This window comes from Ambystoma mexicanum, chromosome 3p (assembly GCF_040938575.1).
Source record: "Ambystoma mexicanum isolate Mex_15411 chromosome 3p, UKY_AmexF1_1, whole genome shotgun sequence".
Lineage (NCBI taxonomy): Eukaryota > Metazoa > Chordata > Amphibia > Caudata > Ambystomatidae > Ambystoma > Ambystoma mexicanum.
The window spans coordinates 960,724,261-960,748,219 of record NC_090925.1 but is presented as its reverse complement, the minus strand read 5'-3'; the positions used below and the strand labels follow the sequence as shown (position 1 = coordinate 960,748,219).

Sequence of the window (23,959 nt, the reverse complement as noted above, 5' to 3'; positions counted from 1 at the left end):
CTGTCCTGGTGGCGCAGAAGTTCAGAAGGCCAACCTAATTACTTGGAACAGGGCTCCCAAAATGGCCAGACCACGAGGCTCCTTTGTCCTGTCCGCTGACCGTCTTGCTCCCTTCACCTTCCCCAGGTCGAGCCGACCCGGGGCCTTCCTTATTTGGGCTTGTACTTTCCCGCGAAACACAGATGCTTTCGCAGGCTTCTACAGGCCTTGTGTGCCCCTCCAGGATGTGGGCTGGGATGTCTGGTCCCAATGCCTGTTAAATTTGTAAGTTCTCGCCACCTGAAAGGTTTGGATTAGTCAATGTTTTGAAGAAATCCATTTAAAAGCAGACCTTTAGGTTCAGGCACGCCATAGAAGAATACTGAATAGTAAATTCCACCTTCAACGGAATGCCCTCCAACAGGGTTTTCCAACCTGTCGCTTTCCATATTTTGTGAACTACAACCCGCATGTTTCATCACCATTGATTATGCTGTTGAGGGCGGATGGGTATTGTAGTCCAAAGGATCTGGAGATCCAAAGGTTGCAGACCACCTTCAGTAGCAAAAGAAAACATTTATAGCTGCAAAAATGTAATTAAGGCCCAATTGGTCAAGCTGCCATAGAAGGCTGACTGCCAACACTCATATACTGGCCTTGTTCGATTATGATTTTGTGCAGTTGGCGATCTTCAGGAAAGCCTACCACTACAAGAGTTAACTTTGTCTCCCCAATACATTAGCTGAAATAAATCGTACCAGATCTTTTTGTTGCAAATGAGGCTACTAATTTGGCAAAATTCTACTTCAATTATTCAGCTAGATACTCTGTAGAGCCAACCCCAAAGGCTGCTGCGCTGTAGTTATATGGGTCCTACTTGGGAAAAGATGTCTTCCAGTTCAGACTTTCTCTTTCTGTTAATACATGTAAGGTTTACTTCAACTAAGGGCTTCACCCCATGAATTTAATGTGGCGCCATTCTAGTATAGTTGAGTGGGTGCTGCCACATATCTGCTAGTGGCACACCTTGCTAAAAACTGTTGCCAATCTAAATCTGATCCTGTCTGGCTCTTTTTTCTCCCAGGTTGACCGATACCAGCTGAAGAATGGCCGGCACATAATCCTCCTGGCTGAAGGCCGCTTAGTGAATTTAGGCTGTGCCATGGGCCACCCAAGCTTTGTCATGAGCAACTCCTTCACCAATCAAGTTCTGGCTCAGATAGAGCTTTGGACGAATACGGACAAGTATCCTGTGGGTGTGCACTTCCTACCAAAGAAGGTGAGTTTTGGCAAAGCACTAGCCTAACAGATTTCTTTTTATTGCTCTCTAAGGCAGTTGGTATTTATACTATGCTTCGCTGCCATTGTCATGGTCTCTAGATTCTCGTGGATCAGAAATTGAAAAAGGGGTTGGAATAGTTGGGTTGAGTAAAGGGCAAAGAGAAGGTGTTGTGCTTGACTATTGGTATGTGTAGAAAAAGGAGCAACTGCAGTCTGTGGGTATTTCTTGTGTTGGGGGAGGGGGGGGGCTGTGGGCCTGAGTGAGGAAGAGTGGGGATATGCAATCTGTCTCAATGCAGTTTTTGACTACTCCATTATCCCATAACAGACTGTGCTTGCTAGAGCTGATGGGAGCTATAGTCCAGAAGTTGCAGACCACTGTCCTGGGTGGGTAGCGATTTGTACACGGGAGGTGTTCTGCTTTCCAGATTGGAAGCTTTGAAGTCTCTGGGGCTGATCCGGGTGTTGAACTGGGTTACAAATTGACTCTAGAGGGGACTGTTTTGGTGTGGGCTAAGAATTATTGGAGAATGTAATTGGTGCAGGTGGATCACACGTGAGACGCAAGGTTTTTGGTGGGTTATGTTCTTTGTAAGCAAAATGAATTGATATGCCTGGATGTTTCTCATTGGTCTTGGTGATGGAGTACCTTTTTGAGTGGGGTCTGGGTTCAGGCTTTCCTCTTTATTCAGGTCATGTTTCAAAGAATATTGGTTAGTTTGGTATGAATTCCGTTTGGAATGGGCAAGAATTAACATCCAATTCTGCCTGTTAGGAGGTTGTTTCTGCAGCACCAATGATGTGGGGGGTGTTCATAGTGCAGCCTACTGAACCTGCAGGTTGTCTCCCATGTTAGACAAGTTTTAAAGTCAGAGTATGCTGGGTTTGATGCATTTTATTGGATTCGGAAATATTATGCAGAGGATGGATTAGCTTTTTGAGGACCCACAGACTTCATCAGATAGTGACATGATTGAACTGACAAGTGGCTGTTTATTTTCATCTCAAACTGTTTAAATTACAATATGTAAAGGAACAGTACGCGTGGAATGCAGGTCTCGATTTGCTGCCTTATCCAAAGCACCATAATTGCTGGAAGCAGGGAATAACCAGTGTTCACTTAAAGAAGTCGACACTAAGAAAAACCTTATTCACATGTAATGTTTCAATATAGTATATTCTCAGTTAAGACAGTCGGTCTTAAAGTGCGCTGCTATAATTTCCTAAAATGACACATACTTTTAGAATTAGCTGCAAGTGAAAGATGTTTTTATAAAATTGGAAAGCAGGACATTCTGCATTATCAATGTGTTGTGCAGCCTCTGTTTAGTCATAGGCGCATGTGGTTATTTCAACACAGCTGATATGGTGTACTGGCGGACAACGACTGTTGAAGATTTTTGCTGAACTTTCAATGTTGAGGGCTGTTTAACTTAGTGGTAGAAAAGTTTTGCCCAAAAGAAACGAGTACACAATGGTAGTTGGTGCAGAGCAGCCGGGCTTACCTTTTTGGCGGAAGGGAGGATGGCAGAGAGAAAATGAATCCTAACAAATGCAACAAATGAATGCAATACACGGATATACTGAAAATATAAACACTTTATTTCTAAGGTCACACACAATATTTGTGGGGGAAAAGTACTTGGTGTACACAAAATAAAGCAGAGCATAGTGTAACGTGGCCGTTTGAAGCCTAAATCACTCGTTAACCTAACATGGAGGCCCCATACCCGGTGGTCGGCACTACATCTCTGCTTTCAGCTGGAAGTCAAGGAAAAGACTCCTGGACGACATTACACACAGTAATGAACATGTTCAGGATCCAAGCCAATGACCTAGCACAGGTTTCCCCTAGTCATAATAAAGTCTTGTACATTACATATGTAAGCCTTTAACAGCTGTAGCAGTGAGACAATTCAACAGTGGAAAACAATTGCCCAACACTGGCAGGAGGCCTTCAATGGTATATTTTAGGATGACAGTCCTTCGTTCCAGAAGGGCATATTTCGTGCCTAGAACCACTTGTGTACAGGTGCGTTATGAATGACCTCATATTGCACTCAAAGGAGGGGGGAAACGGCAGCAACAACGTGTTCCATTGTATAGCTTATGCCGGAGTGTAATAAAACTTCTGATGTTTGTTAATCTGCTTAGAATCACATGCTGTGCATAGGTCCGGCATCCAGTGGTCACTGCGGAGTATTGCATTTTGTTTTTTGTAGTCGAAAAGGGGACGTCGACAAGGCGTGTCTGAAACACTATCCCTATAGTGACGTGTGTTGTACCCACAATCCCTCACACGTCGAGGTCCCTCAGATTGTTTTTTTCCGCCCAGCTACTGGTCGCCTTTACGCGGAGCTCCTCGAGAGACATTGCAGATTTCATCTCCTCGACCTTTGGTCGTTTTCTTATTAATATATAACGCATAGATCCCTCCCTCGACGCAGTTGTGAAGCTGTTTCTCCGCCGAGCAAGATCTTCGACGGAGGGGACAAGCGGAGGAGATCCTTCGGCGCTGCCGAACACGTGGCCTGGCCTCGCAGGCCAAATACAATAGGGAGAGTGGGGTCGTGGGACATCTCTTGTTTCCTTTCTGAGAATGCCTTTCCCTTTCCTTTCCCTTGGGGTCGTTATCACGATTTACTGCCTCAGCTATGGAGAGGACACCCTTTAGGTTTTGCCCGCGTTGCAAGGGCAAGTTCACCTGGAAGGACAAGCATTCACGGTGTAACCGCTGCTTGCCCCTCGATCACAAGGAGGAGGGTTGCACGGCTTGTCGGCTTCTTAAGCCAAAGACTCTAAAAGACCGTAGGGTCAAGAGGTGGGCGGCCTACGCTATGTCGAAGGCCGATTCCTCACCCGCTGCCGCTACCACCGACAGTGACGAGGAACGTGATAACACGACCTCCGCTGTGGAAGTAGTAGACCTCTAAAGAGCGCTCGCGCTCTTCGTCGTCTGTCCCCGGCCCCGACGGGCTCGGCTCACGCCCTGCTTATGGGGATGAACACCCCGGCGACACTGACGCACACGATACCACCCATAAGCACACAACCCACGGCTCTTTTTCGTCGAAGACGAAGAAAGCATCAGCGCCCAAGGAGACGCAGGTTCCACCGGCGGCCTCCTCGGACCGTTAAGGTTCGAAGCCCCTCTCGCAACCGCAGCTGCGACCAGCGACTGGGCTTTCGGCAAATAAGGGCGCCGCCCCCAAACCATCGGCCGGCGCACACCAGCAGAGAGCGCACGCCGCCGTAGAACAATCGACACCCGTAACGTCGAAACCACAGCCCTCCTCTGACAAACTAGTCGTAGAGAGCTTGGCGAGGATCGTTGTAGCCGACGCCCAGAAGCGTACGCCGAAAGACACGTCGAGCGCTACGCAAAGGTCGAAAGACACGCCGAAAAGGCCCGAAGGAAGACGGGGACTACCCCCTTCAGTCGGGGGGACTCCCAGCACACCGGAAGGCTTTTCTGACGGCGACGGGAAACTTTCCTCGACGTTATGGGAGAGGTCGAGCCGTTTTCAGGCGGAAGACACTAAATTTCCCCCGCTAGACCGCTCAGGGGTACCCCATGAGACCATGGAAAGGCTCCATCTCTGCATGGAGAGGTTTATGGAGACCCAGAACCCTCCCACTCCCAAGAGAACAAGAGAAGGGCCTCAGGAAGACCCCAGGGCTAAATATCCGAGACTATTCAACCCCTCCCAGCAGGACACAGCCTCAGATTTCCATAATGTGTATGACCTCACTGGTGAGGAGCAATACTTGGAGGAGGAGGATGAATTTGTGGACGATGAAGAGGGACAGAACCAGGAGGAAGGTCTGGAAGACAACCCAGACATGGTAGGAGAAGGCTTCGGAGAAAATCCAGAAGAAGGGCCTTCACACCCCTGGCAGTCCCCATCAGTATATTTGGACACTGATGTCCTGAACGTAAATCCTCCTGACAATTCACCTAAATCCTCCTGACAATTCACCTGTTAGGAACACGTCTCCCATAGACGATCAACCCACATTCAATGCCCTGTTGCGCAGGGCAGCAGCACATTTCGAACTGGACACTGGGGAGGTCTCTCCTGAAATAGACTTTGTGGAAAGAGTAATTAAGGAGAAACCCCCGGTCAGCCAGACCATTCCCCTCCTCGCTTCAGTGAAGAGAAGAATCATCCCTTCGCTATCCACGCCCGCACTAATCAGAGGAGTTAATCCAAGAATTGAAAAACTGTTCACTCCTTCACCCTCAGACCCGCTGTACATCAGGGGACATTCTATTCCTGACTCCCTTGTAGTAACTAATACAAGGAAGAGGGCAGGGGTGCCGCTGTCCACCAGCGAGGCACCACCTGACGAGGAGGGCAAGAGATTATATGCCCTTGGAAAGAGAGTCACATCCTCGGCTGCCTTTTCTGCAAGAATTGCGAACAATAATTCCTTGCTAGCTAGCTACGCGAACGCGCAGTGGGCCAAACTGCGCAAGGACGCCGAAGAAGCGCCGGAACCGCTACGAACACGCCTGCTATCAACTATTGGCGAGGGAACCCAGGTCAACCAGAGCATTGTGAAGAACTCTCTGGATGCTGCAGAGACAGCGGGACGTTCCCTGGTTCAGGGAATACTCCTAAAACGCCATGTATGGCTGCGTGACTCAGGTTTCAAACCGGAGACACAGGCGTCTTTAATAAATAAACCTATTGAAGACTCGAACCTCTTCGGGAAAGCGGTGGATGAGGCTCTGGAGATGGCTAAAAAAGAGTTCGATACTATCAAAACTCTTGATCAGATCTCTAAGCCCACTACCAGACGCGGCTATGGCAACAAACGCTTTTTTCGTGGCCAACGCCAACAACAAAATCAGCAGCAACAGTACCCTGCCACCAATTACCAGACCAATAGTGGGCAGTACAGCCAAAGAGGCCAGCACCGTGGCAAAGGGATAGGTCGGGGTTCCACCCCCAGAGGCTCCCAAGCCCCCAACAACACCAAGTGACGCGAAGATTCGCGTCCCCTCCCATGCAACACCGGTCGGGGGCCGGCTAACATCCTTTCTTCCAGCATGGGAGGGAATAACGTCAGACCGCTGGGTACTTTCCACCGTAGCCCACGGATACTGCATCGAATTCAACGGTTCCCCAACATACAGACCCCCGAGGGGACGACGCATGACACCAGAACACCTTGCCATCCTTTTCCAAGAAGTAGACCAACTGCTGGAAAAAGGAGCCATAGAAGTCGTGCCTCTATCTCAGGTAACGGAAGGTATTTATTCAGTGTACTTCCTTGTACCCAAAAAGGATCTAACCATGCGCCCTGTATTAGATCTGCGCCCAGCGAACAAGTTTACGAAACCCCAGAAGTTTCGTATGGTGACCTTACAGGAAGTGATCAACCTGCTATCACAAGGAGATTACATGACAACACTAGACATGAAAGATGCATACTTTCATATTTTAATGTTGCCAGCGCACAGAAAATACCTCAGGTTCATGATAGAGGGCAAACACTACCAGTTCAGAATGCTACCCTACGGCATAGCATCTGCACCAAGGGTATTCACGAAGGTACTGGCAGTGGCGGCGGCCCACCTGCGCAGGTTGTCCATCCCAGTTTACCCTTACCTCGACGACTGGCTCATAACAGGGGATTCTTACGAAACATGCTTCTCCAATACCCAAAAGACTGTAGACCTTTTGTTCTCCTCCAACGAGAGGGTCCAAAACATGCTGTTTCAGATCCCTCAATATGTGGCCGGTCGAGAGGTGACGGTACGCAAAGCAATGCGCTTGCTAGGAATGATGGCGTCGTGTATTTATTTGGTACCTCACGCGCGCCTGCGCATGTGCCCAATGCAAGAGTGGCTCAACAGCCAGTGGTGTCAGGCCAGTGGACTATGGGACGATCTAGTGGTGGTCTCGCAGGCCTTGGTTCTCTCGCTACGGTGGTGGACAAATGAAAACCTGGTAAGAGGGAAACCCTTTGCCACACCCGCGGTGGAAGCCACTCTAACCACAGACGCATCCCTCACAGAATGGGGGGCTCACCTATCCCATCAGACTGCTCACGGAGTGTGGACTCCGAACGTAGCATCCAAACACATAAATCTACTGGAGCTACTAGCTGTGTTCAAAGCGCTAAAAGCCTTCCAGGAACACCTACAAGGCAAAACAGTGATGGTCCTTACAGACAGCACCACAGCCATGTACTACATCAACAAGCAGGGGGGCACCCACTCTCCAGGACTGTCCAAACTGGCCCAAAATATATGGAAGTGGGCTCTCAAACAAAACATGTTCCTACTGTCACAACATGTACCAGGGGAACTCAATCTGCTGGCAGACGAACTCAGCAGAGATTTCCCCCTGCCCGAAGAGTACGAATGGCGACTGCACGAAGACATCGTCTTCGACGTCTTCACGCAATGGGGATTCCCAGAAATAGACCTGTTCGCAACCCTGGAGAACTCACAATGCCAAAGTTACGCCTCCAGGTACCCCCAGAACCAATCCAAGGGGAACGGTCTGTGGATTCAATGGTCAGGGAAATTTGTTTACGCTTTTCCCCCCCCGACTCCCCTTCTCACCAAGGTTGTGCACAAGATGCACCAGGAACAAGTGACAATGATACTGGTGGCCCCAATGTGGGCCCGACAGCCATGGTTCGCTCACTTGATGGAGATGTCTCTATCTCCCCCAGTGAGACTCCCCTGCCCGTACAACATGCTGTCACAAGACAAGGGCAGGACTCTGCATCCATGCCCCCAGAACATGAACTTAGCAGCCTGGCTCCTGAGATCATAGAATTTGGACATCTACAGCTCCCGCAGAGATGCATGGACATCCTCAGGGAAAACCTAACACTCGCCACTGCTATTCTAACAAGTGGAAGAGATTTGTCATCTGGTGCAGAGGAAAGAGCATCAACCCGATTGACTGCTCTCCCACACATATTGTTCTATACCTGACCCATTTATTGGATTCAGGTCTAGTGTTCAATTCCATTAAAGTCCACCTAGCGGCACTTTCTGCATACACCACTTCCCAACTCAGTGTCGTGGTGGAAGATCCCTGTTATAAAGGCCTTCATGGAGGGAGTAAAGAGAATACACCCCACGATAGCTGACCCAGCTCCCGGATGGGACCTTAACGTGGTACTTACCAGACTCATGGTCTCACCATTTGAACCCATGCACAAAGCATCTCTTAAGGACCTCACTCTTAAGACTGCTTTTCTAATAGCTATCACCTCCATCAGGAGAGTAAGTGAACTACAGGCTCTTTCTGTTCTAGATCCCTTCGTTACAGTTCACAGAGATAAGGTGGTTCTACGCACGCACCCAAGGTTTGCACCGAAATTCATATCGAAATTCCACGTAAACCAGTCTATAGAACTACCAACGTTCTTTCAAAATCCTTCCAACTTGGGAGAAAAAAGTCTGCACACACTGGATGTGCGCAGAGCGGTCATGTTCTACATGGAAAGAACCAGACCACTGAGGAAGACTAATCAGTTCTTCGTCTCGGTGGCAGCAGGAAGAGAAGGGGATGCAGTTTCAAAGTCCACTATTTCTAGATGGATTGTTCAATGCATCACTCTCTGCTATACTCTTGCTAAGAGAGAACTGCCCTTTAAGCCAAGAGCACACTCTATTCGAGGCACGGGGGCATCCATAGCATCCATTGCAAATGTTCCCCTTGAGTCCATCTGCAAAGCGGCTACCTGGAGTTCTGTGCACACCTTTACAAAACACTACTGTCTAGATGCACACTCTAGATCTGACTCCCAGGTGGGACAGGCAGTATTAAGACATCTTTTCTCTACTGTTCCTTCTCATAACCCACCGCCAACTCCGGGTACTGCTCGCTAGTCTATGCACAGCATGTGATTCTAAGCAGATTAACAAACATCAGACAATGCATGACTTACCGTAAAATCATTTCTGATGGTTGTATCTGCTTAGATTCACATGCGCCCACCCTTCCTCCCCGCTCGGATGGAAGGAACATAGACTTCCTTTTATATCTCTTTTCTGTACTCGCGTCTAGAAGGCTCCATCAGGGCAGAAAAAATACAGAGGGACCTCGTCGCGTGAGGGATTGTGGGTACAACGCACGTCACTATAGGGATAGTGTTTCAGACACGCCTTGTCGACGTCCCCTTTTCGACTACGAAAAACAAAATGCAATACTCTGCAGTGACCACTGGATGTCGGACCTATGCACAGCATGTGTATCTAAGCAGATAAAACCATCAGAAATGCTTTTACGGTAAGTAATGCATTGTCATTTCAAAATCCCTAATCGGGTAATGTAAATATAGCGGACTTGGAGACCTCCAGGGGAAATGAGACAGTCCTGGCAAGGTCCAGCAGTAAGCACTTGGGCTTTACTTACGGAAAGTCGGCTCCTAGGACGAAATAACCCAGTAAGCAACAGCTTCTTAAAGGGTGAAAGAAGAATTCGGTCTGATGGGGATTGCCACCCAGAGGAAACAAGGACCCCAAAAGAAAAACAGTCCAGAGGAGTGAGACCCACCCTCCAGAAGTGGAATAAACTATGTTGGTAAGCTCTTGGAGGACTGAGGAACCTACAGACTCTGGTCACTGAACAGACAATGTTGGATGGCACACCAGCAAAATTATCCCCCCCCCCCCCTCGCCCCTCCACCAGCCCACAGAAGGACAGAAGTTGTGGTGTCCAGTGTTAGGCAGAATCACCTGCAGTACCCTTTGGGAACACTATAAGCAAAATTAGGACTACAAGTGTAAGCACAATTTCACCTTTGGTACAAGCCTGTACTACACAGTAAAGTGGTAGCCATTACTGAGCAGCCTGACTTATCTCAATAGTTTGAGTAGTAGAACAACTTACACAAAGGACCAACCAATAGTGTTTCAAGTAAACACTTACAGCCTGATTCATGGAATAATTTGCGTGAAAAACGCAAATTTGTGGGCCTTTCTGCCCGAAAATCCCTGTTTGAAGTATGGGGATTTTCGGGCAGAAAGGTGCGCAAATCTGCATTTTTCACGCAAATGATTCCTTGAATCAGGCTATTAAGGTTTCTTGGTAAAAGAATATACATTTATTTCTAATGCTTGTTAATCTGCTTAGAATCGCATGGTGTGCATATGGTCTGACATCCAGTGGTAACCGCGGAGTAGTGCATATTGTCTTTCGGGGACCGAAAGGGGACGTCGCCATAGGTGTGTCTGTAACACTATCCCTATCGTGACGTGTGTAGAACCCAAAATCCCTCACGCGCCGAGGTCCCTCAGATTGTTTTTTTCCGGCCAGATAACTGGTCGCCCTATAGCGGAGCTCTTACTAGAGACATTGTTCATCTTTACCGAATTGGCAGTTTATTCCCCGTTAGTCACTTCGCCCAACAAGAACATCTTCGAAGACTACGGGGGAATCGTTTACGGCTGTGGTTTTCGGCGCCTAAGATCCGGTGGCTGGATTTTCCACGTGGTTGGGCCCTCTGGCCGACCTATACAGTAGGGAGAGTGGGGTCGGGGTGGCCATATTGTTTAGTATGTCTTTCCTCCTTTCCCCTATTTTCCCTTTCGGTCTGGTCATCCTTTCCTTTTGCTATGGAAAGGACTCCTTTTAGATTCTGCCCCAAGTGTAGGGTCAGATATCCTTGGAAGGACGAACACAGGATGTGTAACGCCTGTCTTCCCCCTAGAGCACGACGAGAAGCGGTGTGCAGCGTGCAAACTCCTTCAGCCTAAGACCCTTAAGGAGCGCCGTGTGAAGCGGTGGGCCGCGTACGGTATGTCAAGCATGGAGTCCCCTTCCCCCACCGCCAGGCCAGCCGAAAGTGACGGGGGTACTTCGGTTGACCAAGCGTCCAACGCGGATGTTATAAACCTTGAGGCGGACACTTCTAGGTCTGCCACGCCTGTCCCCGACCCTTCCAGGCTTTACTGGTCTTGATACAGGGACCACACCCGGCGACAAGGGCGTACAAGCACATCTCACCAAGCACACAACCCCTATGCCAATTTTGACGCCTTCGTCGAAAAAGGCGAAAGCGCCAGCGGGGCTGCCGAAATCTTTGCCGGTTCCCTCGGATCACTCAGATCCAAAGCCTTCCCCGCATCCGCATATTGCGTCTGGGCAATCTAAACAAACCAAGGGCACTACTCCTAAACCCACACGCATCGAAGTTCGGGAGCCCAACGCTTTGACGATTTCCAAGGCCTCAATAGTCCCGAAAACTACGGCTAGGCCTCTACCCGGAAAACCGACCACTAGGCCTCCCGGTGCCGCGGACAGTTTTTCTACTGCCGACAAATCATTGGAGACTTTGTCCTCTGATTCGCCGACTATCCAGAGTAGCATCGGAAGAATCGCAGCAGCGGTGGGCCTTACTCCGGTTCTGCCTAAAGTTATGGGCCAAGCCGCGGAAAAGATTTCAACCGATTTGATCCTCAATTCCGATGAGACTTCCGTAGATAGTCAAGAGCCCCTTTCCGCCACCTTGAGAGGTTCCTCGCGTCGCCACGGTGTGGAGAACGTCGTTTCTTCTTGTGTAGGCCCGTTTGGATCCTCTAAGTGGACCACGGAAAGATTCGAGGGTTACACGGATCAGCTGGAACAGTTTATTGGTTCCTCTGGTCATCCTCCCCCGAAAAGGGCTCGGGTAGACCCTGAACCCCAAATTCAAGAAGTTCAGTCATGATTTTCAACAAGAAGACGTGGTCCATTTGGACACACAGACATCTATAATGAAGACGCTTCTTTTCTCAAACTATGAGAAGATCAACAGGATACGACTGACAACAGCAAGATCAGGACACTGATATTTTGTGCCTAGACCCTCCTCCGTCCACCCCGGCTCGCCAGGCCTCCCCTGTGGATGACTGTTAAGATGGCTTTCTGAACTCTGTCCTGGAGGGGCAGAGGTTCAGAACGCCAGCCTAGTTTCTTGTAACAGGGTAACCTCTGGACAAGCCAGACCAATCAAGGTAGCGATCGCGTCGGTCAAGACTAGGTCTCAAGAGGGGTGAGGGTGACGAAGCCCGCAACGAGCACACAAAGCAAGGACACTTAAATTACTCCAAGCAGGTGTTATATTAAAAATATAGACACATTTATTACAAGGCCTTTGTAATATTGACCATAGTAAAGAATCACGATAAAACTCAAGTAAACCAACACATCACAATCAAATACAATATATATACAATTACCGAAGGGTCTAAAGAGTTAGAAGCACGAAATATGCAGACCACCTAGATGGGGAGGAAAACAGGCAGTGCACGTAATCGTTAGACCCAGTTCGCCTTCAGAGGCCACCTAACTAGAAGGAAGTCCGAGCCCTACGAAGAGTGGAGCCTTGTGCTCAAAAGTACCTGCACACGCTGGTGCCGATGGGCCAAGGGGAGTCTCTTCAAGGAAGTCAGGCAGTTCAGAGTTGTGAACAAAGGAGGGCGAAAAGATCTCTGCTACTCAAGCGCGGCCTCCACTTGCGGGCAGAAGCAGAGCGTGAGTGCGAAAAAGGTGTGCTGTTTAACACAGCGAGGAAAAGCTACGGGCTACTGCAGGAGGGCGACCAGTTCCTAGCGTTGCTACTCACTGGTCCCCGATGCAGGTGGACCCAGGCTTCTCCCTGTCAGTTTCAGTGCTGGCAGGTTCAGATACAAGCAGGGGACGTCTCAGCGTCGTGTAGATTCCGCGGCAGCAGAAGTTAGAGTTGAGGATGTCCCAAACGCAGTGAACCCGCACAGATTGTTACCACAGCACGGCAACGAAGCGGCCGTGTGTATTTCAGCCCAATGTACACTTCTCACTTCACACCTGGGAATGCCAAGTTTACGAATCGTGTGAGAGTGTCAAGGACTCGGAATACAGCAGCAACCTGACGGCGGTTACAGAGCAAGACTCCTGGGTAGGCTGGTCAGTCCACTGGATGGCCCAGAGACACTTCTGAAGGCTTACGTGCAGGAGATGAAGATGCCGAGAATAGTTCCCACTATTCCAAAGGGTCGAAGTACCAGTACAGGCCTTCTCGTTCGATCAGAGGTAGAAAGGGTTTCACAAAGCGACAGCAGTGCAGAAGAGCAGTCCTTCAGCGGGTCACCAGCGATGCCTCGGTTCAGCCTCGTAGTTGCAGGATACTTGGCTCCTGTATCCCTTTGTTCGTGAGAACTCAGGAGATCGACATGGTAGTGGTGTTTCCAGCCTCCTCTTATCTACGGTTCCCTTCGCGCCAAAACGGAGAGGACCCAATGGGAGATCTTCTCACAAAACACTCACACCATACGTGGACCTATCACGGACCACGGTGGTCCCAGGCATTCACGACACACTAGACTCTCTGGCACCCAGGATGTGTATTGGGACCAGGCATCCCAGCCCACATCCTGGAGGCACACACAAGGCCTGTAGAAGCCCGCCAAAGCATCTGTGTTTCGCGGGAAAGTACATGCCCAAATAAGGAAGGCCCCGGGTCGGCTCGACCTGGGGAAGGTGAAGGGGGCAAGACAGTCAGTGGGCAGGACAAAGAGCCTCGTGGTCTGGCCATTTTGAGAGCCAGGCCACCATTTTGGGCTAAGCGCGAGAAACGCGCTTAAACAGCCAAAAGGAGCTCAAAACACAAACGATCGCTGCCACCAGTCCCGTCCATGATTCACTTGCACCGTTCATTAACAATCCAAAGAGTGTCTAGGGCCTGTAGAAGACTAGAGACCCAAGAGAGCAGTAACTTGGCTTACAGTGCCCTCGTGTCATGTTGCGCGAAAGCTGCGACATGATAAAAGAACTACGGAAAACGTTTCCCGGTACTGACTGTCTTAAGGGCATGTCAGTTTCCCCATAAGAATGGAGCGAAAGCCCAGAGGAGTGCCGCAGAAGGCTGCACTTCTCTGGCAAAGTCTAGATCATGGTGAAAACAGCAGCAAAAAGTTAAGGGGTTACCACATGGAAGGAAAATTACTCACAATGAAGAAATCTTTCCTAACAGTGACCAAATGGATTTTAACTCCATGTTAAAAAAAGCAGCTGAATACTTCAAAATTGCCTCTCAAGAGGCGTTACCCGAGCAGGATTTCGTGGAATATATTATCAAGGAAAAACCTCAGGCGAGTCAATCCATCCCCCTCCTTAACTCTGTTAAGAGACGGGTAGCTCCCTCATTGGTCACACCTGATCAGACACGGGCTGTGAACCCAAGAGTCTAAAAATTATTTCGGCCTTCTCCTACCGACCCTCTATATATCAAAGGGCACGCCATCCCAGACTCACTGGTAGTGACTACCACTCGAAAGAGGGCAGGGGTACCCCTTGCCACGGGTGAATCAACACCAGACAAGGAGTCCAAAAGGTTGTATGCCCTGGGCAAACGTGTCACGTCAGCAGCTGCATGCACCATTCGGGTTGCTAATAATACTAGGTTATTAGCAAGTTATGCTGATGCCCAATGGAACTTACTCCAAGAAGGCCTCCAGGAGGTTCCTGAACCCACCAGGACAAAGCTTCTTGCCATTGTTTCGGAGGGAAGACTGGTTAACGAGAATGTGGTGAAGAACACCCTGGACACTGCAGAAACAGCAGGCAGATCTCTTGCACAAGGTACTCTTCTGAAAAGACACGCATGGCTGCGTACATCTGGCTTCAGACCTGAGACTCAGACCTCCCTCATTAATAAACCCATTGAGGAGACTAACCTCTTTGGGAAAGCAGTGGATGAAGCGTTGGAGACAGCCAAGAAGGAGCATGAGAATATAAGGTCCTTGCACCAAATTGCACAGAAACCCTCCTCCCAGAGGGGTTATAATTCTCAGCTGTCCTTTCAAGGGCAATCCCGTGCTGGTCAAAACTACTACGGCACGGGTAACTTCAACACAAATCAAACATCTGGAAGCCCCACTTACTATCCCCCAAGAGGTCAAACGCGGCAAAGGTAGAGGCAGATGCCCTAATTCCAGGGGAGCCACAGCCTCTGGTCAGAAATGACAACCAAGTCTAGGTCCCCTCCCATGTCACCCCGGTCGGGGGGGCAATTAACATCTTTCCTCAAGGCATGGGAGGGGATAACTTCCGACCAGTGGGTCTTAAAGACGGTCGCCCACAGTTAATGCGTGCAGTTTTGCATGGCAACACTGCAGGAGGTGATCCCATTGCTGAAACAAGGCGACTTCATGGCAACATTGGACATGAAAGATGCATACTTTCATATTTCAATGTTGCCAGCACACAGAAAATACCTAAGGTTCATGATCCAGGACAAATACTACCAATTCAAGGTACTCCCCTTCGGCATCGCTTCGGCGCCAAGGGTGTTTACCAAAGTGTTGGCAGTGGCAGCAGCACACCTGCGCAGACTATCAGTCCCAGTTATCCTTACCTCGACGACTGGCTCATCATGGGGACTCGTTCAACGCTTGTTTTTCGAACACCCAAAAAACAGTAAATCTCCCCTTCAGCCTGGGTTTTTCTATCAACGAAAAGAAATCCAGCTTAGTCCCAGCCAAGTAAAACTATTTCTCCAGCATGGGGTCTGGCATGGATTCACATGCTCGTGAATATTCCCTGTTGTCAGGCTGGGAATCCTCGGTAAAGAAGAAATCAGTTTGTTTTGTTTCTGAACTGTCTTTCTACTAATAATCACTGGTCTCTGGGTCAGCCAATGACTGCCCTCTACCTAAGCCCCTCCTCTGGCAGCCATCTTCAGATTTTTACCGCACGTTCAAGTGTTGGGAGTCCTCGTGCTATAGCTCTCGAGCTTTTGCTGCGTTTTCGCTCTTTTTCAAGGAGATTTTCTCATTTTCGGTTAAATCGAGCCTCAAGCTCCACCGTTTCTTCTTCCGATCAACGGGGACCCGTTTCGAATTTCCAACGCCCCTCAAGGGTGAAGTTTTCGTCGAGTGACGCTTCTTGGAGGATTCCAGAAGATCTGAGGCCTACCATGGACGCGCCCCAGGACAAGGGTAGCTCGACTCCCGGATCCAAGCTGTTCAGGAACTGCCCTGGATGCAGTTTACAGAATGTTTTCTAAGAGGACGAGCATTCGAGATGTCTCTACTGCCTTCATGAGGACAAGACGCACATGGAGAAGGACTGTGCGTTCTGCAAGAACCTATCGGAACGGACCATGAGGGATCGTCGTTCCCACCTCGCCAGCCGGCTGGAGAAGGGCCCAGCAGGTGAGAAGAAGAAAAGGTCTTCTAAGTCCTATGAGGGCGCCCCGGTGACGGGTGCCCAACAGAAGGCTAAGCACTGCGACTGCGGGCAGTGGGAGCGCCGAACGGTCGGGCTCTTCGGCTGCCAGGCAGGGTGCACCTTCCCCGGCACCATCAAACACGAGCCAACGCTCTGGTTCGGGGAAGAGGAAATCCGAGAACCCGGGTAAGCTTCTGGAGAGGCCCCGGTCGATCTCGAAGGATTTAGCCGAGGGGGAGCGAGGCGGTGACCCTCGCCCCAAGGTGAAGGCTTCAAGCGCGCCCAAGGTGGTGAAGGCCTTGATTCACCCGGCTAAGGCCTCTATCGAGGGAGTTGCAACAACCCTGGCGAAGCCTGTGGAGGCTACACCAGTGGAGGCGACCTCGGGGCCCAGAGTTTCCATGCCACAGCAGTTGGAATCCTCTTTCCAGCCCATCTACAAGACACCCGTGAAGACCCCGGTGGAAAAAGAGTGGGGGCGGTGGCCATTACGGACACGGATTCAGCCTCTGAGGAGGAGCTGGTGGAGGCAGTGAAGAGCCTCAACGAGAGGTTCGAGAAGGTACCATCCCGCGGGAGAGATCCTGAAGAGGTGGTCGAAGATGGCGACTGTCGCGCTGACAAGGCCCCTGTGGAGGAGCGGCTAGCCCTCCCGTCGCAGCCATTGCCTGAGCCTCAGGACAACTCGTTGGCCATTTTGATGGCGATCCAAACCTTATGCACGGAGATAAGGATGAGATTACCACGAACCCCGGCGGACAATCCAGAACCGGGCCCGTCGGGAAGCCCTCCGAACAAGCGGAGGAGAGTTCATCCCCCCTCCCTTCATGCCCTTGCGGCCCGTGGAGCCTTCATTCCCCTCTCCGGATCCCAGGGATGACACGGCGATGGACACTGCGACGGTGGTGACGACGGGATGGACCTTCCATCACCACCCCCTCTGGGCTTCCCCGCCCGATGAAATTGGCTCCTTTCACGCCATGATCGCCAGGGCATCAGAGCTCTTCCAGCTCTGCCCCGAGGAACAGAAGGAAGGTTTCCTCTATCAACGGCGAGAGGCCAAGAGAAAGACAGTCCTTGCTGTACTGTTACTCTACGATATCTGGGACGAGGGACTTGCGATCCTGAAGAACCCGTCCACGACGCCTGCCAAGAGGGACCGGTACGAGAAGTAGTACCGGTTCCCTGACAGCTTCAACTTCCACTTCCCCACCTGACGGCGAGGGAAAAAATTGGACGCCATGGCGCGACGGGTCATCTCGTTGGCGGCGACAACAATTAAAGCAGCCAACGCCTTAGCGATTGTGGCCCATTACGACAGGGAGCTATGGTACAAGATAGCCCCCCTACTGGACTTCCTACCAGAGGACAAGATGGCGGAGGCACTAGAGATTCTGCAGGAAGCTGAGGTGGCATCCATGCAAGGACAACAGAACTCGCCGTCGAGCACACAGCGAAGACCGTCCGCTTACTCACGGAGCTGGGTTTCTCCTTCCCGAAATCCCATCTGGTTCCGTCGCAGCCGGCACTGTTTCTGGGAGCGAAGCTCGATACAGTGAAACGATTGGCGTCTCCGTCGAAGGAAAGGACGAAGGCCATCTTAGGAAAAGTGCAGCACCTGCTAGCCACGGACGTGGCCAGGGTGAGATCCATCAAGTACGTCCTTGGAATGATGTCCTCGTGCATCTACCTAGTGCGCCTGTGCAGGCTACGGATGCGTCCTCTACAGGAGTTCCTCGATGCCCGCTATCTCCCGATACACCAGAACTACAGGACGGACGTCCTTGTGGTCTCATCGACTGGTGAAGGAATTTATGAAGGGACTGTTCCGTTCCCGCCAGTGAAGGCTCCAGCCCGGCGTGGGAGCTCAACGTGGTGCTGACCAGGCTCATGGGGGGCCGCCTTTCGAGCCCTTGCATTTGGCTCCGTTGAAGTTCCTGTCGTGGAAGACAGCGTTCCTTGTGGCCATAACCTCTGTACGACGCGTGGGAGAGATTCGGGCCCTATCCCGCAAGCCTCCATACTTGACTTTTCACGATACAAGAGTGGTGCTGAGGACGCACCCCCCTTTCATGCCCAAAGTGCCATCTGACTTCCATCTTAACAAGCCCTTGGTGTTGCCAGTTTTCTTTCCGTCGCCTTTGTCGCTGGCCGAGAGGTCTTTGCACTCGCTAGATGTAGCTAGACCGCTTAAGTTCTACGTGGACCGAACAGAGTTTTCGGAAGACATCACAGCTGTTTGTGAACTTTGGACCTGTGAACCAAGGGAAGGCTCTCTCGAAGGCTTCCATTTCCACATGGCATTCCGGCTGCATCATGCACTGCCATCGGTTGGCCAACCGACCATTGCCCGGCCGTCCGAGAGCCAATTCGACCAGAGTGATCGATGCTACTACGGCGTTCTTGTCTGGTGTGCCCCTGCTATCTGCAGGGCTGCTACGTGGAGGTCGACGCACACCTTCACGAGATTCTATTGCGTCGACCGGGATTCCAGGGAGGAGTCCAGAGTCGGAACCTGTTCGCCTGAAGGTGGGTCTGGTGAGGAGGTAAGAGTTGCTTAATGTTGAGTTTATGTAATGCTTAATGTTGAGCCTTTGGCCACCTCCCATGGTTGTGCATTTGTGTACTGCTATGTATTCTATTCATGAGCATGTGAATCCATGCGAGACTTCATGCTGGAGAAGGAACAAGTTACTTACCTGTAACTTGTTCTCCAGAATGGGTCTGGCATGGATTCACATGCGAACCCTCCCGCCTTCCCCTCTGCGGCTCTTCACTTGGTCATACTGCCACTTTACGTGCTACCAAATCTGAAGATGGCTGCCAGAGGAGGGGCTTAGTTGGAGGCCAGTCATTGGCTGGGGGCAGTATAACCCAAAGACCAGTGATTGGTTATTAGTAGAAAGACAGTTCAGAAACGAAACTGATTTTTTCTTTACCGAGGATTCCCAGCCTGACGGGGAATATTCACGAGCATGTGAATCCATGCCAGACCCATGCTGGCGAAAAACAGTTACAGGTAAGTAATTTGTTCCTTCTGGGAGCGCTAATTGTAAATTATAGGGGGGGGGGGGTTCTGCAGTTCTGCTCTCTAGATTGTAGATGAGGCACAGGGACCCCTGCCAACATTCTCTATTATGGTAACGTAGTCGAGCAATCAAGGCCTAGCTTCTTGGGAGGTGATGTGAGCTGTTTAAGTACAGTGTAGTCCTCAAGCACCCACAAAGGAATGTCCACACACTATCGGTTAAAACAGTCTTTATATAATTAATATTCAAGGTTCTATACACGATCATGATAACTCACTTTGTACTCCGAAAATCAACAATGGTAAATATGTATAATTCTAAAGTTGTACCACTAACGTTATTAGATCTTATACAAATAAATACGGTCAGAATGACACACAGATCAAACTAAAGAGGAAACCAACAGAGAGAGGAAGGAAAGCAGGATGGTTGAGCAATAGGCAGAATACTGGTAACTACTGTTAAACACAGCTCTGTGTGGAGTTCACCCACCAACCTGGGCAACCAGGATTAGGTGGTCTCTGCGGCGGCCAAGAAGAAATCTGCGGGGCCGACGGCATAAACTTCCACTTCCCCACCGGACGGCGAGGGGAAGAAGCTGGCCGCCATGGAATGAAATGCCCTCACGATCGTGGCACGCTATGACAGGGAGCTGTGGTTCAAGATCGCTCCCCTCCTGGACTTCCTCCCAGACAAGAGGGCGGAAGCCCTTGATATCCTGCAGGAAGGCAAGGTGGCTTCGGACCACGCCATCATGGTGGCCACGGACATCGCAGACACCGGCTTTCGCCAGATGGGCAACAGCATTTGCCTTCGCCGCGCAGTTGGCTCAAGGCCACTGATTTCCGTCAGGACGGGCAGACCAGGGTATTGGACGGGCCCTTCGATGGGAACAACCTGTTCGGCAAGGCAGTGGACTAGTCGCTGCAGGCCATCAAGGCGGACACTGAGACGGCCCGGGCCTTGGGTTCTCTCCATCAAAGACGGCCGTCCTTTCAGACCTCCGGAGGCGAGTCTCAAGGTGCCTCCAAAGGATTCGGCAGCAGTTCTGCATCGTACAGCCAGGCGGCCCACTCCTCGCCGCAGGAAGCCTACAGAGGCTGCAGCAAGGTCAGAGGACACCGTCGTCGCCAAGGAGGCCATGGTGGCAAGGCCTCGGCGAAGCAAAACTGAACCGGCCATGACGTCGGGCCCCCACCCGAGCTCCCCGGTGGGAAACCGGCTGGCAAATTTCGTCAGCGTGTGGGAGTCCATCTCCACCGACCGTTGAGTGCTAGATGCCCTGGCCCATGGGCACACTCTGGAGTTCCAAAGAAAGTGTCCCTGTCTACCACCCGTGGCTAGGAAGGAAAACCATGTGCCACAGCTGCTTCTAGAGGTACGAGCAATGCTAAAAAAAAAAGGGTGCGATAGAACTCGTCCCGAAGAGGCTCCGGAGTATACTCGCGGTACTTCGTCGTCCGAAAGAAGGCTGGCGGCCCATCCTAGACATTGGCTGCCTCAACAAATGCATCAAGTCCCAGAGGTTTTGGATGGTCACCCTTCAGCACGTGCTGGGACAGCTGGTGGAGGGCGACTTCCTATCGTCGCTTGACTTGGAGGATGCCTACTTCAACATCCCCATACACAAAGGACATCAAAAGTTCCTACGATTCGAGGTCCAAGGGCGACACTACCAGTTCAAGGCCCTGCCCTTTGGGTTGAAGTCGGCGCTGAGGGTCTTCAAGTGCCTGGCACCAGTGGCGGTGCGGCTGCGCCTGCATGGGATCCACGTATACCCCTACCTGGACGATTGGCTCATCCGAGCAAGGTCAAGAGAACTCGCTGTCGATCACACAGCGAAGACCGTCCAACTGCTCACGGATCAGGGATTCTCGATCAACTTCGCAAAATCCCACTTGGTACTGTCGCAAGACGCCCTGTTCCTGGGAGCCAGACTTGACAGAGTGGTGCGGTTGGCTTCACCGTCAAAGGAAAGGACGAAGGCCATCCTGGGCAAGGTACAACGGCTGTTGACAATGGAAGTGGCCAGGGTGTGAGGTCCATCAAGTCCCTACTCGGCATGATGTTATCATGCATATACCTTGTGCGTTTATGCATGTTGCAGATGTGGCCACTGCAGGCGTTTCTCGATGCCCATTGGATACAATCGGCGGGCAGCTTCGACGAGATCTCCCTCAACGAGACGTTCCATCAAGCAATCCGGTTGTTGGGTGCCCGCGCGCACCTTGCGGCGGGCATGGACTTCCAGACCCCAGCGCATCAGGAGATGGTGACGACGGAAGCTTCCCTGGAGGGATGGAGAGCGCACACCGGAGATCTCCACGCAAGAGGCCTTTGGCTCCTGGAGGAAAGGCCCCTGCATATTAACATCCTGGAGCTCCGGGCTGTGTTTTGGGCCCTCAGGTCTTTCCTTCCGTCCCTCAAGGGCAAAGTGTTACGGATCTTCACCAACAACACCACCATGATGGAAGCAGGGGGGTACCAGATCCCCAGCTCTATCCAAGGAAGGGCAGGATCTGTGGCACTGGCCCGTCGCCCAGGGGATGTTCCTGGTAACTTCATCTGGCAGGAGTGAAAAACAGTTGCCGACTCACTCAGCAGGGAGCTGCGCTCTTGCCTTGAGTGGGAGCTTCGGCAGGATCCAGTGGATCGCCTATTTCGACAATGGGGCAGTCCCCAGATCGACCTGTTCGCGACGGCGGCGAACACCAAAAGTCAGAGGTTCGCCAGCAGGTTTCCCCAGCCAGGGAGCATGGGCGATGCATTCTCCTTCCCCTGGGATGGCCTGTTCCTATACGTGTTCCCACTGTTGCTTCTGCGACTCATCAATCAGCTTGGACGGTCCCGGTGCAGGATGATCCTCGTCGCACCTGCGTGGCAGAGGCAAATATGGTTCCCGGACCTTCTGGAATTGTCAGCGTCCACCCTCCCTCCCGATCTCCCCCCTCCTCTCCCCCCCCCCCCCCCGAGGCGACATCCTACACCACGACCCAAGGCCTAGCTCCTGCAGCACTAGAGTTCGAAGGCTACGATATCCAGGCGGACTGCAAGGAGGTACTTGTAAATGCCAGGGCGTCCTCGACTCTTAAGTGCTATTGACATAAGTGGAAGAGTTTCTCTGTCTGGTGCCGTGCACAGAACATCGACCCTCTACGGATTACGGCCCCTCAAGTGCGACTGTACTTGCTGTCGCTGGCCAAGGCAGGGCTGGCACATGCCTCATCAATATCCACTTGGCGGCTATCTCCCGCTACACCGGAACTCCTGGGCGGTCGTCGCTGTGGTCTCACCACCTGGTGAAAGAGTTAATGAAAGGACTGTTCCACTCGTTCCCACCGGTGAAGGCCCCGGCCCTGGCGTGGGAGCTCAACGTGGTGCAGACCAGGCTCATGTCCCCCATTCGAGCCTTTTCACTCTGCACCGCTGGTTTCTGAAGACAGCGTTTCTTGTGGCCATCACCTCCACACGAGTGGGAGAGATCCAGGCCCTCTCTTGTAAACCTCCTTACCTGACATTCCACGAGATGAGGGTAGTGCTGAGGACGCACCCCTCCTTCATGCCCAAGGTGCCGTTGGACTTCCATCTCAACGAGCCCTTGGTGTTACTTGTTTTCTTCCCATCACATTCGTTGCCGGCTTAGAGGGCTTTGCACTTGCTGGATGTGGCTAGAGCGCTGAAGTTCTACGTGGACTGCACGAAGAGTCTTCGGAAAACATCACAGCTGTTTGTGAACCAAGGGAAGGCCCTCTCGAAGGCTTCCATTTCCAAATGGCTCTCCAGCTGTATTATGCAGACACCGGTTGGCAAACCGACCCTTGCCCGGCCGTCCGAGAGCCCATTCGACCAGGGTGATCGCTGTTATCACGGCGTTCTTGTCTGGTGTGCACCTGCTGGACATCTGCAGGGCTGCTACGTGGAGGTCGACACACACCTTCACGAGATTCTGCTGCGTCGACTGGGATTCCAGGGAGGAGTCCAGAGTCGGCCAGGCAGTGCTGCGCAACCTGTTGGCCTGAAGGTGAGGAGGTAAGAGATGCTTAATGTTGAGTTGTTCAAATGCTTGATGTTGAGCCTTGCCACCTCCCGTGGTTGTGCATGTGTGCTGCTATGTATTCTTGTATTCATGAGCATGTGCATCCATGCCAGGCTCCTTGCTGGAGAAGGAACAAGTTACTTACCTGTAACGTTGTTCTCCACCATGGGCCTGGCATGGATTCACATGCAAACCCTCCCTCAACCCCTCTGCGGCTCTTCTCTTGGTCCTACTGCCACTTTACGTGCTACCAAATCTGAAGATGGCTGCCAGAGGAGGGTCTTGGGTAGAGGGCAGTCATTGGCTGGGGGCAGTTTGACCCAGAGACCAGTTATTGGTTATTAGTAGAAAGACAGTTCAGAAACGAAACTGAAACTGATGTTTTCTTTACCGAGGATTCCCAGCCTGACGACGGGGAATATTCAGGAGCATGTGAATCCATGCCAGACCCATGCTGGAGAACAGTT

At 51.4% G+C, this 23,959-nt stretch overlaps 1 protein-coding gene across 1 annotated transcript in view; it reads left to right on the top strand.

Moving 5' to 3' along the window:
* The window catches only part of AHCY (adenosylhomocysteinase), a 403,130-nt gene that overhangs the window by 328,836 nt on the left and 50,335 nt on the right, over positions 1-23,959 (top strand). Inside the window, exon 9 of the mRNA XM_069652263.1 lies at positions 1,064-1,258. Within this exon, the coding sequence (XP_069508364.1) occupies positions 1,064-1,258 (195 nt within the window). The remainder of the gene's footprint in view (positions 1-1,063; positions 1,259-23,959) is intronic.